Source organism: Lonchura striata, chromosome 15 (genome assembly GCF_050655825.1).
Source record: "Lonchura striata isolate lonStrDom1 chromosome 15, ASM5065582v1, whole genome shotgun sequence".
In the NCBI taxonomy this organism is placed as follows: Eukaryota; Metazoa; Chordata; class Aves; order Passeriformes; family Estrildidae; genus Lonchura; species Lonchura striata.
Genome location: NC_140717.1, coordinates 5,507,907 through 5,520,379, shown reverse-complemented (window position 1 = coordinate 5,520,379; position 12,473 = coordinate 5,507,907). Strand labels below are relative to the sequence as shown.

The following is a 12,473-nucleotide window of genomic DNA, read 5'->3' as shown; positions in this document are numbered from 1 at the left end:
TTTTCCAATGTAATAGTTTGACAGACTCCTGAGAACTGTTTCAACTCACTAACACAAATGTCACACTTGCTTAAGGAAATCACTCATCACACAGGTCCAGCAAGCACTAAAATTGATGCACAAGAGACCAGGCTTTTTATCTTTTGGCAAGAGAAATGAAGGGTAAAGAGTTTCCCCCTCCACCCTGTCCCTTTTCCATGGCAGCTGGATGTTAAATTGGATCATCTGCTCAGCCCTGGTACAGTGGTGGTGTTGCTTCACTTGTATGCAGGGCTCTGCTCTGAGGGTAGCTGGGAATGCTCATATATCCAGCCTGGGAATAAAAAAAGTGTAACTTTGACCTAGGAAAGGAGTTGCACTAGAACAATGTACTATCAAAGGTTTACATTTCTGCTATATTTTTCTGATTGCAGAAATAGATTTTAAGTGTGCTACTTACAAGACAAAAGGTGTGTTTAATATGCAACTGAGATATACTCTTCTTTAGGTTGAAGATGAATATCGAGTGTTCCAAGGAGAAGCCAAGAAACAAATTGAGGATCTCAATGTGACTCTAGAAAAGCTTCGGACGGAACTAGATGAAAAGGAGACTGAGAGGAGTGACATGAAAGAAACCATCTTTGAGTTGGAGGATGAAGTAGAGCAGCACCGTGCTGTGAAGCTTCATGACAATCTTATCATATCTGATTTGGAGAGTAAGTATTTTGCATTTCTCTTGAGAGGATAATTTAAGAAAGCTCAAGTAGAACACTGTAATATTGAAAACATTTTCACTTGTCTATTGTATGTCTGAATTCAAGTCAGACTAGGTTTTGCAGAATGCTTACACACAAGGGGAAAATAAAAAATCAAGTTGGCTTAGCTTTTCCAGACCTACTTAGTAGTTGATGTGGGAATAAAAGCCTGTGAATAGAGAACAAATATGAAATCTGCTAATACTGTTTTCAAATTGTTCTTCAAAGTAGAAAAACGTGGTAGAAAACATGTTTACTGTGTACCTGTCTAGCTCTCTGTGCCTTAGTTCCCTCTCTGATCTTGGAGACCTGCTCAGACATTCCTACCACGGGCTGCAATTCTGCAATTAGTCTCCATCTAATTAAGAACATGGGCAACTCTACCCTGGCAAGCTGTATTTGCACAGTGCTGCTTAGAGAATTCAAATATCTGTTAGTCTTCCATGTTATTCAAAGATGAAACAAGATAGCAAAAAAGCCAAAGCACAATTCCTTTTAACAACAAGGGAAATATTCCTAGAAAGGGTTTTTAATTGCTCTGCTATCAAGAAAAGTTAGTGTCTTAAGCAAGCTAAATTGTTTATTCAAGCTCACCATCTTCAGAGATGGCTGTGAATGTTGTTTACATAAGCAACCCTTCTTTATATTGAAAGGCAATCACTGCTTCTCTATACAAAATAGTTTAAAGTTTTTGTTCTGAACTTTTTTCCCTTTCTGTGCAAAAAGACAGTAATTTTGGAGCAAAGACTCAGAAAGGTTGAACAGTTTTCTACTTGTTTTGTCCATTAACTGCAATGCACTTGTGCAGGGAACACTTGTGCACTGTAGTCAAGTAGATATTTAAATATCTGCCTAGCAATACCTCATTACAAGGCAGATCTGATTTTTAGATGCTTCTGCTTTGTGGGTACAAGCCAGCTGTCATATATTTAATTTCGAGTGGTGAAAATTCAGGCAAACAAACCTCTGCCAGAGGAGAAATCCTCAACAAAAATTGCAAAAGTATTTGTTATTCATTGGTCTTGGAAAATTCACCTGGACCAGCCAATGTCCTGACGTGATCCTTTGAGGGAAAGCGAGCTGTTGTTTTAGTTGTAAGCTGGAAGGAGAGTGGCATCTAGTGGCATTAAGAGAGGATGGCACCCGAAGAATTGTATACACTTCAAAAAGTGGATTTTTTCTGACAGCTTGAAAACTCTGTTCATTTTGAGTTTATAATTAAACCTCTTACAGGAGTTTTTTCATTGTAGTCTCTAAGTACTGACAGCATAGGACTAATGAAAAATCTGAGACTTAGAGGTAGTACATATAATGTTTAAAAGATAGAATTCCAAACACAAAATGGAAAATTATATTTTAAACATTTTATTAAAGACAGACTTTACACTTAGGAGAAAGATGCCTCATAGATGAGGTGGTGAGTGTTCATTCAATTTAATGATTAATCAACACAAATAGTCATGTACAAATGGGAAACACTCCAAGCATTGGTACTTAGGGCATGCTTCACTTTCAGCTTTTCAAACACCAAGAAGAGAGGCACAAGGAACCTACAAAGAAATATTTTTCACAGTAATCTGGGTATTGAACTGTCACATTTTAGCTGTTAATTTGTCTGCCTGCAGAAACAGGGATCTCTGATGCGTGCAGCAGGATGCAAATTGCATTGATGAAATACACACAGTATGTTGCTGACATCCATCCACATGTGGTGAGAGCTGCAGTCACTGCAACTGAGTTCCTTACTGCTGGGATGAGGAGTTTTCAGTACAGTGCTTAAAGGGCCTGCAGAGGAAATCTAGTGGGGAGCAGCTGAGGGCACCTGGTTTGTTCAGCCTGGAGGGGACTGAGGGGAGACCTCGTTGTGGTCTTCAGTCCCTGCTCTCTGTGACTGGTGACACGACTTGAGGAAATGGCTGGAGCTAAGTCAGGAGAGGTTTAGGCTGGATACCAGGAAAGGATTCTTCACCCAGAGGGTGGCTGGGCACTGGAACAGGATCCCTAGGACAGTAGTCACGGCCCCAAGGCTGCCAGAGCTCAAGGAGTGTTTGGACAATGCTCTCAGGCACAGGGTGGGATTGTTGGGGTGACCTGTGCAGGGCCAGGATTGTCACTTGTTGATCCTGATAGATCCCTTCCAGCTGAGGATATTCTATGATTCTGTTGTATGTAAAAAGTCTTAAGAAATATTAAAATAATCTGTATGTATTATATCCTCTGTGCTGAGCTGAAACAGGCAGTGAGGAGGGCTGACACTGCACTAGATGGCGTGTTCCCTCTGGCTTTCACTTCTGACTTCCAAAAACTTGCAGTAGTCAGGTAGCCCAGCTGTCACATTAGTCATCTGCAGTAACTAAGTAGGAAACAGGAACCTATTATTCTCCCAAGCAGTTAATAAGAGTTTGTGGGGAATTTTTTTCAAGAAAAGTTTGACTCCTGATGTGCAGAAAATGTATATTTGTAGGTTAGCTTGCCACTTCTCAAAGGTTTCTTCTGAAGCACGAAAAAAATTATTGCATGTTCTCTTAGCACAGGTGCATGTAGGTTCTCCTAGGCTGTAACTATAAGTCAGTAAATTTTTAGGACAAGTGTAGGTGAGCTAGAAGGTGGATATATTTAATGTTCAGTGAATAGTTCTTTTATGGAGCTGACAGTGTTAGTTTTAATTCTGCTATATCTCATTTGAAAAGGATCTTGACAGCAGTTATGAAATGAAATGTTTACTTTACCATATATAGGCCTTTTCTAACAAAGTGTTGGAAAAGTCAATAGGATGTTCATTTTTTGTACTTTTTTTTACTTTTTTTTGTTGGTTTTTTTTTTTTTTTTGGCTAGTGGTAGACCCTTAAAAAGTCACTTTTTTTGCTGTAGAGACATATTGTCTGACATGATGAGCTCAAAAGCAAGATTGGTCTACAAACTGCCTGAGCTTTGGTATTTGTACCCAGTGCCCCTTCCTTACAGAAAGAAGCTGTAGTTCTTACATTACTCTGTGTATTTGTGATTGTGTTGGGATAGTCATTTCTATGTTAAAGAATCAAAGTGCTCTCCCAGTATAAGGCATGCCTGTGTAACCAGTACAAAAACTGTGACAGGGTCCATTGTGGAGTTGCCTGTGTCAGAATTAGTTGATTTAGTGTCCCTTCTCAGGAATTGTCAGGTCATTTTTTTCTGAAACTACTGCACATGTCTGAATATTGTTAGTATTTTTTCCCTTATTTTTTTTCCCAGAAACTATTGAAATTAAACAATTGAATGTTGATACTCATTTTTATTTCATAGTGATACTTTCTAACTGCTGGTTATATTATAATTAGTAAAAATTGCAGATACAGAGCATCGTGGTACCTTTTCTCTGGTAGCCTTACAAAACTCTTCCTCCCAGCCCTAGCTGTAAAGGTTTTCTTCACCATTTGTAGTCTGCATGTCCCATAATCCTTTTTTTTTCTGCCTCTTAGGTAGAGGCAAGGCCTTGTCAAACTGTGGCTTAAATCAATATAATTTTCTGAAATGTAGATGTAATTGGATCCTGCAGTCAAACACAAGCTTGCTGATTTGCCATTTTAAATTATCCTATTCATTCATCAGAAGAGTCTCCTTGTTCTTCATTTACCCTAACATATAGTTTTGGGTTTTTTTTATCTCAGTCTTCTTTGTTGTCTATGATCCTTAAAAGAATGAGACTGGATAATGGTAGAAGTCCCTGTCCTACCATACTGAAAATTCAGACACATGGAGGTGGAAAGAATTTGTGTGTGATAGAGAAGAATGTGGAGTTTGCAAGGATGCAGAAAGGAAAGGTGCCACATGGCACCATCTACCTATTTGGACTACTTTAATTTCTCAGGCTGTAGTTGGTGGAAGAGGTGAAATCACTTACATTAGTCATAATTTCTCAGTGTATTTCAAATTCAGTTGCAGTTTGGTGGAGGGTTTTTAGTTTGGTTGACTGGGGAGGAGAGAGAGCTGTTTCCAACAACTGCTGTGAATTGCTCTGTATTATTTATGTACCTGCAGAATATTCAGGCCATTGTGTTTTACTTCAAAGCATAAATACACTAAAATTTAATGGTGCATTTCATAACTCACAGAAGCTCAAAACAATGGCACTACACAAGCTTTAACTGTGGGTGCATTTATGGTCTCTGGTTTGTGGTTATTTTTAGATAGCTTGCTTTTAGTAGTACTGCAAATTTTGTTTTTAAAAACATTTTTTCTTTGAACTGTTTTAAAAGTGAAAATGAACATTGACTTGATTTATTCCAAAATGTATTTAAAGGAAAAGGTTGAGGGGAGCAAGTTTTATAACTTTGGCCTAAAGCTGGCCTCCTAGTTCTGAATTTAGCTCAAACAAGTTGTGTATCAAAAGACAAGCTAAAAATTGGAGGGCTTTGCTTAAGTATCATGGTAGCATGAGATTTGAGTGGCCCACCCTGTAGGCTTATCTTCAAAGCTTAAAGATCAGCTGGCTGCAACTTAAAATGGGCAGTGTTACAAGGAGGAGATAAATACAGAAGTATCTGTCTATTTTTTATGTTCCAACTTTCAAAGGTTATTGTGTTTTCAGGCTAGCTGAGGTTTAAATGATTCTTGTAAAGAAATTAACTGTAATGTAAAAAGTCACTGTACCTTGGGCTGATTGAGGAGGATTTTGTGTATTGAACAGCCTAAATGTATTAGGCACCTTCAATTAAGGAAAGAGCATTGCTAATATACAGGAAAAATATTTGTTTCCAGCAGGTGTTGGGATAATGAACCTGAACAAAAAAATGCATTTAGTTAGTCTCTCCATAATTTTTACAGTTTTTACAATCACACGATGCTATAGAAATAAAGCATCCTAGAATCCAAGGATCAGTGAAGTGGCACACTGATTAGAAATTTATGCTGCTTCATTAGTTACTTAGTTTTAAGAATGGAGTAATCAATCACATGGTCCTGTGTATTGAATAAAGTCCCAAATGAATGATAATTGCAGTAGCCAGTCTGTCAGACGCCACACACGAGCTGCTGCTGCTCGGGCTGTGCACCCTGCTGTGTTGCTGCTGACAGATTTAGGGGACCCCCTGTCTCATAACATGAGCTCACAGATTGTATGGCCTTTTGCTGTAAATATAGTTTGCTTTGACCTCAAATAGTAGCTTGATAGACAAGAATATGAGATTCTTGGGGACATGAGTTCAGTTTTGTCCCCGTGGAAGGCAGAGCTGTGAGTGTTATGTCAGCTGCTTAGTGGCAGGAATTAAACTGTGAATCAAAACGCTTAGTGTAGCTGCAGTTTATGTTTGAGGAGGGGAATTCCCCAAACATCCATGTTTTTAGGATCCTTTCATGTTAAATTGCCTAACTTGTTTGCTTGCTCTTTGTTACTGCTTTGTCATTTTAGTATTGTGATTTGGGATTTGTATAAGAATTGAGTTAGCTTATGCTGCTCCCCTTACCAGTCACAGAGGAGTGTGTACCTATGAACACCCTCTGGCAAATTATTCCTTCTCATACTATGTTTCTCAGATTCTTTGGTTATAAAAATGTTTTCTCTGAGTAAGTCTTCAAAAACATTTGCAGATCTTTTCAGTTATTCATTTTTAAGTAGATAAATCCCTGACTAAGGTCTTACAGGGAATTTAACTTTTTTTCCAGATACAGTTAAAAAACTTCAGGATCAGAAGCATGACATGGAAAGAGAGATCAAGAATCTGCACAGGAGACTCCGGGTTAGTAAAAACCAAAAAAGTCAATAAATTGTCAGCTTAGAATGTCTTAAAGCCAGCTTATGAAATTGTGAAAAGATAATATCATTAGACACAATGCCAATAAAATAATTATTTCTGAACGACAGGTACCATGGGAATATATTTACTAACCTACAGACACTAAGCAATACTAAAAATTTCTCAGTGTCACAAAGATATGATGTTGGGCTTAGGAGAAAATGTTCCTGTGTATTTTGATGTGGAGTTTAATATTAAATATTTTTCTCCTCCACTTTGAACATTTTATTTGTTCAGAAAAGAAATTAATGACTTTCAAACTCTAGTTATTTCCAGCAAAACCTCTTCAATTTAACTTCTGAGTTAGGTTGTTCCTAGCACTGGACAAGTGCCTCTGTCGTTCCTGTAAATCGCTTCCTTTAGCAGCATAGGAAAACTATGAATAATAAGGATAACTTTTATTTTTAACTTCCAAATTGGTGCTTGCAGGAGGAGTCAGCAGAATGGCGTCAGTTCCAGGCAGACCTGCAGACTGCAGTGGTCATAGCCAACGATATCAAATCCGAGGCCCAGGAAGAGATCGGCGACCTGAAGCGCAGATTGCACGAGGCACAGGAGAAAAACGAGAAGCTCACTAAGGAGCTGGAGGAGATAAAGTCACGCAAGTATGCCAATGACAACAGGGATATAGTGTCTCTTTTGCAGGAAAGGGGCAGTTTTGGAAATCCAGTTTAATTACTGAGGCTCCAGAAGTTTGTAAATCTTCTCACTGTGAGGATCTGTATTTCAGCAAAGCTGCTTTATGCTGCTTTCAGCAGTCAAAATAGGTATACTTACGACAGCAATATTTGTTTCTTTATACTGTATACTTAATCCACCCAGGGTTTTACAAAACCAAGTTGAAGTGGAGGATTTTTCCATTTTAACAGCTAAAAATTATTTGGCTTCCCACAGTGTGAAAAACAATCAACACTGACTTTTATGTACCATCATTAATATTTCTTTATTAGCAGTCAAGGCTTTTGGTGTGGTTAAAAACACAGCTGGGTTTTTACCTGAGAGGAAACCTTCATCTAGTTCTCCATATAACTTATACTGTTTTCTTTCTACCAATAATTAGAGGTGCTTTCTATATAAAAACAAAAGTAATCCAAATTGTGATATATTGTGGCTTGAATTAGGTGCTCCAAATATTTAGAAACTGAGTTCTATGTCTTTCAGAAATATTAAATCATCAAATAGGAACATCTTGGACAGTACCATTTGAATCCTGACTGCATTGTGTCTAGGGGTCAGATGTGTATATCGCTTATAGTAATGATGCTTCTGATGTGTATATATAAAACAGTTGTTTTCTGCATGGATGAGAATTTGGTGAGATTTACATTTAGCCCAGCATCTAGTAGGATAGGAGATCCTTTCACAGGCTGTGAAACTTAGGGTAAAGCTGATGCTGCCTAAAGATGTATACCAGAAATATATTCTTACCTCCTTAGCATTAAATTGTTTTCCATTCATTCAGGTGGAAAAAAAAATCTCCCCTATGAGATGATTATTTTCATGTGGAATGAGGAAATCCTTAAGTCTCAGTTTTTTCCATCAGTGTGTGTGAGACAGGAATAAGAATTAAGCCTCATATCAAATATTGATCTGACATACTTTTTTTACCAGATGCTGAGCTCTATTGCTGACAAATAATAAGAATTTACAGTGAAAATTTGGGTTGGTAACCCATTTCTGAATTACAGTGGAAAGAAAACAAGGTTAATGTAATGACCCATTTGGACAATAGATTTTAATTCAACTTCAATTTGTGTTGATTTTTTAAGCCTGTGCATGTTAAAATGTTTTTTTAAATACCCTAAATGAGCATCACATTGACTTCAGGCAGGAAGAAGAACGTGGTCGAGTTTACAATTACATGAATGCAGTAGAGAGAGATTTGGCAGCTCTGAGACAAGGAATGGGTCTGAGTCGCAGATCCTCCACCTCCTCAGAGCCAACTCCCACTGTGAAAACGCTCATCAAGTCCTTCGACAGTGCCTCCTCCCAAGGTGAGTGCCACCAGCCAGGGCAGCAGCTGCACCAGGCTGCCCCTCTCTGCTCCTCTCATGGCTCAGAGGCAAACTGCTTTGTCCTGTACTGACCTCCAAGTGATGGCTGAAGCAAACCAACCCAAACTGGATTGCAGAACAGATTGTTCACTGCAGTTAAGTGCAAGCATCCTTTTTGGTCTTGTCTTTATTTTTCTCTTTGCTGTTGCATTGCCAGTGACTCATATGCTGGATGCTTTGATTCAGTGCTCCTGTATATTAGAAATACATAAACACATATGACACACATAATTATAGCTGGGAGCACAGCTGATTTCAGCCTGATTATTAAAATGTGAACTTAATGTTCCAAATTAAGCATTTTAAAAGCCATGTAATAGCTAGAGCTGGGTTTTATTTCTTTTAATAACTTATATCTTGTACTCAGAGCTCTGATGACAGTTAAAAGTAAGATCCAGCTGTATCACCTGTTGAAAGATATAGGACATATTTTCTAAAAAGAAAGGAGTCTCACTCTTGAGACAATGGACTTTATTATGATTCTGATTGTGGGAAGAAATGGTGTTTTCCATAGGTGACCAGAATAAGGAGTCCAAGTAATTATTCTGAAATGAGAAACACTTGGGTTTCACCTTTAACTGCCTATGAAACCTTGTGTGGATTAAAATATTTCCCTTGCCAGGTCTTTGGGTTTTGACTTTCATGTCCAACAAAGTCACCATAAGTTTCATGTAAAAAGTCTTGTTCTGAAACAGACTAAGTTAGCAGAGCCAGTACAGTACTGTGCACAGCAAAGCTGCTTTCCCCTGCTTGGAACTAGGGAGTTTAAGATACAGAACCATCTCTGCTATTTAACCATTCTGTAAATGCTTCTATTTCCATGCTTACTTGTTTTGGTCACAGGTATTTCCAGTATTTTACTTTTCTAGTGTTAATTTAGAAGGTCTTTTTAGTGTGTTACTTGGAGGAAGGTGCTTTCTTGCCAGAGTTAGTTTAGTTAAATGGTAAATCCTCTCTCCCTTCTTTGGAATCTTTTATTTCAATCTAATATCTGCCTTCTACTCAGCCAGCATTCATGCCTAATTATGTTGTTAAATCATCAGATCACTGATTCACCAATTTGGAATTTTTCTATTTTCACACATTTGTAAAAATGTTGCTTGTTTAATCCCAAAGTTTAAGGTATATAATAATCTAGTTCTCAGGGACTTTGATTAGAAACTAGAAAGGAGAAGCAGGTGATATAGTTTATCTTTCTTGTATTACTAGCAGAGCCAGGAGCCTGCTGCTATCTCTTTAATTGTCTGAAGATCAGAGAGCTAGTAATGCCATGATTTACATCTGCCAAGGTAATAGTATCCTGCACCTTAGCCTTGTCCACCCCCAGCCAACTCAGGCTTTCTCCATGGATGATAGAAAGACAGCAGATGAAGGTAATTGCAGGGGAGTAAATGTGTAGGCATACTTTGAAATGACTTTTCAGTCAATTGCTAATTGAAATTCTGAGAGTGTGATCTGGTAAAACTGGTAATGTAAAGTACAAGGTGAGGGTTGGCTTTAGCAGTCTCCTGTTGCACTGCAGAACAGTGTCATGCTCACTCTGGCTTTCTTTCCATGTTCCTCCTAGTTCCAAGCCCTGCTGCTGCCACAATTCCTCGCACTCCCCTGAGCCCAAGTCCCATGAAAACTCCCCCAGCTGCTGCTGTATCCCCTATGCAGGTGGGTGTTCATGACTGCACTTAATCCTTCTCTGTGAAGAAGATTGTGTGAAACTACAGGTGGTAACATACAAGTATTGGCTGACTTGCTGGGGAAATAATGATAAAATGTTGCTTTAAGTAAGTAATCACTGAACTGTTCAGTCTAACAAGTCTGTCACTGAGAACCATGTTGGAAACTTGGAAGTTCTTGTTAAATATTTGCAACCATTGCTATTCCTGTGCTATTAAAAAGCGTGAGAGGAAGACTTTATTTGCATTCCTTAGTTTTAGAGTTGCCATTTGTCAGTTCTTACTCCTGTGCCTGGCAGGGAAACAGTAGTAATCCCCTTTGGCAGTGGACTAAGGACTGTGCAGAATCTCTCAGCAATCATCAGTGTAAATGTATCTTTCAATGCAGGCCTTACAGGGAGGATTGAAATAATTGCAAATTTCTGCTCTTTGTTCATTTTGCACTGACAGAGTTTGGCCAGTGGGTGATGATGCTGTGTATTTTGTGCTGCCCCTCTGAAGCTTTGTCCTTTTGCTCAGCTGCTGCATCAGCCTGGGTGCACTGAGGTGGCATTGTCAGGGCTCTGATGTTCAGCTTTGTAGATCTTTGCTGGCTTTATTATCTCACTTGCTGTGTGAAGTGAGATTTTGGTAGAAGCCAAGTTTAAAGACAAAGCAGATGGGACCAGATTCATAAAGAAAAGTCAAAGAATGTACGTTGTTTCACTCCTTTAATATCCATAATCCTCCTGTTGCCTTCAAGATATTGTTATCCAAAAGTTCCAAAACTTGATTTTCACTGTAGGTCAGTGTAATGATTTTGCAATACATTTTCTCTGCCTGAACTGAGGAGTCTATAGCCATATTAGCTTTTAGTCCTCAAGGAACAATACCTGGAACAGACTGTTCTCCTGTTCTCAAACTAGTGCAGCTTTTATTCATTTAAGAGTGAATTTCATGAAACAAATAGCCTTAAAGCAAAGAGAATGAATTAAATAGTTTTTTCGGAGAGCTTCTGCTTCTTCTTGTGGTTCAGTCACTCTTGACAGCAATTTTCTAAATTAGTTAAATGTGACGAGTTCGCTGACAGATGCTTTGTTCCTATTGATCTGGCTTTATATTTCTGTTTATTTCTGCACTCTTGTAGGAGGAGGCAGACTTAATCTCATGTTGCAAAGGGCTGAACCAGACCTTTGGCAGACAGAAGACTTTTTGGTGAAGCCTAAGGCTTTATCTCACTTCATTTACCTGTAAATTAACCATAAACCAAAGTAATCTCTTAGAATACTGCAAAGCTGCTCAGGTTTACAGCTCTTGTTTGATGTTCTTGATCTGCCAGAATTACTTGAATTTTGAATTAAACTTCTGGTATAGACTCAAGTCATTAACAGCTGGATACTCATTAGTGGGAAACATTGCCTGAAAAACAAAGGGAAGGGTGTGTAAATGAAAACAGCTTCTATTGTCTTTCTGAAGATAGGTGGTTTTCTTCAAAGTGCTTGTAATTATCCAGAAGGCAATTGGGTTTCATGACCTCAGTTATGTGAATATTTTCTGCTCAAGAGAGAAGGGGGTTGAGTTTTCTTTAGTTTCATATTTCAGCCTCATTTTCTACTGTTGCATTCCATGTTTTTTAAAAACGTTTTTTAATTTTTTAAAAACATTTTTTGCTTGTGCTTTCTTGGAATTGAAAAGTAAGATTTTAATAAGTAATCACAATGTGAGCTGGACTATTGGCTCCCACCTTATAGAAGTCATCTATGGTTTAAGGTCTTTGAGGAAAGGTGGATCTCTGTATGGATGTTACAGTGTTTATTATCAATAGTTTCAGTTCCTCTTAAATGCTGTCACAGGGGAAATATTTACATGGGCACCTACTGAGAAACTGCACAGTGTTCATACTTCCATAAGATGGACTGATTGCAAAAAACATTGTCCAAGTACAAATGCATCACCATGTGCTTTGTCTTTGAATGTCCTCAGTCTTGAAGAGATTTTGTTTGCTTGGTTTGTTTTTCTTTACAGCTGTGTCTATGTATAATGAGATAGATTCTTGGTTATATTTTGCAACTCAAAACAAACAAACAAACCCCTTTCTGGCTTCAGGTCCAAGCCTGCAGTAGAACATAGCTCTGTTTTACTATGGCTCTTAGCAGTACTGCAAAACAATTTAGGAAGAGAGGTATGAAGAGAATGCTTTTCAGAATGTGAAAACAGCCCTGCTGGGTTAGCCCAAAGCTTAGCTGGTCTGGTATGCCACTGGGA

At 38.4% G+C, this 12,473-nt stretch overlaps 1 protein-coding gene across 2 annotated transcripts in view; it reads left to right on the top strand.

The window, feature by feature from the left end:
* SPECC1L (sperm antigen with calponin homology and coiled-coil domains 1 like) overlaps window positions 1-12,473 on the top strand; it is a 57,940-nt gene that overhangs the window by 22,823 nt on the left and 22,644 nt on the right. For both annotated transcript variants that reach the window (XM_021549942.3, XM_085592624.1), the window contains exons 5-9: window positions 488-695; window positions 6,375-6,448; window positions 6,935-7,110; window positions 8,333-8,499; window positions 10,127-10,218. In XM_021549942.3, the coding sequence (XP_021405617.2) occupies window positions 488-695; window positions 6,375-6,448; window positions 6,935-7,110; window positions 8,333-8,499; window positions 10,127-10,218 (717 nt within the window). The remainder of the gene's footprint in view (window positions 1-487; window positions 696-6,374; window positions 6,449-6,934; window positions 7,111-8,332; window positions 8,500-10,126; window positions 10,219-12,473) is intronic.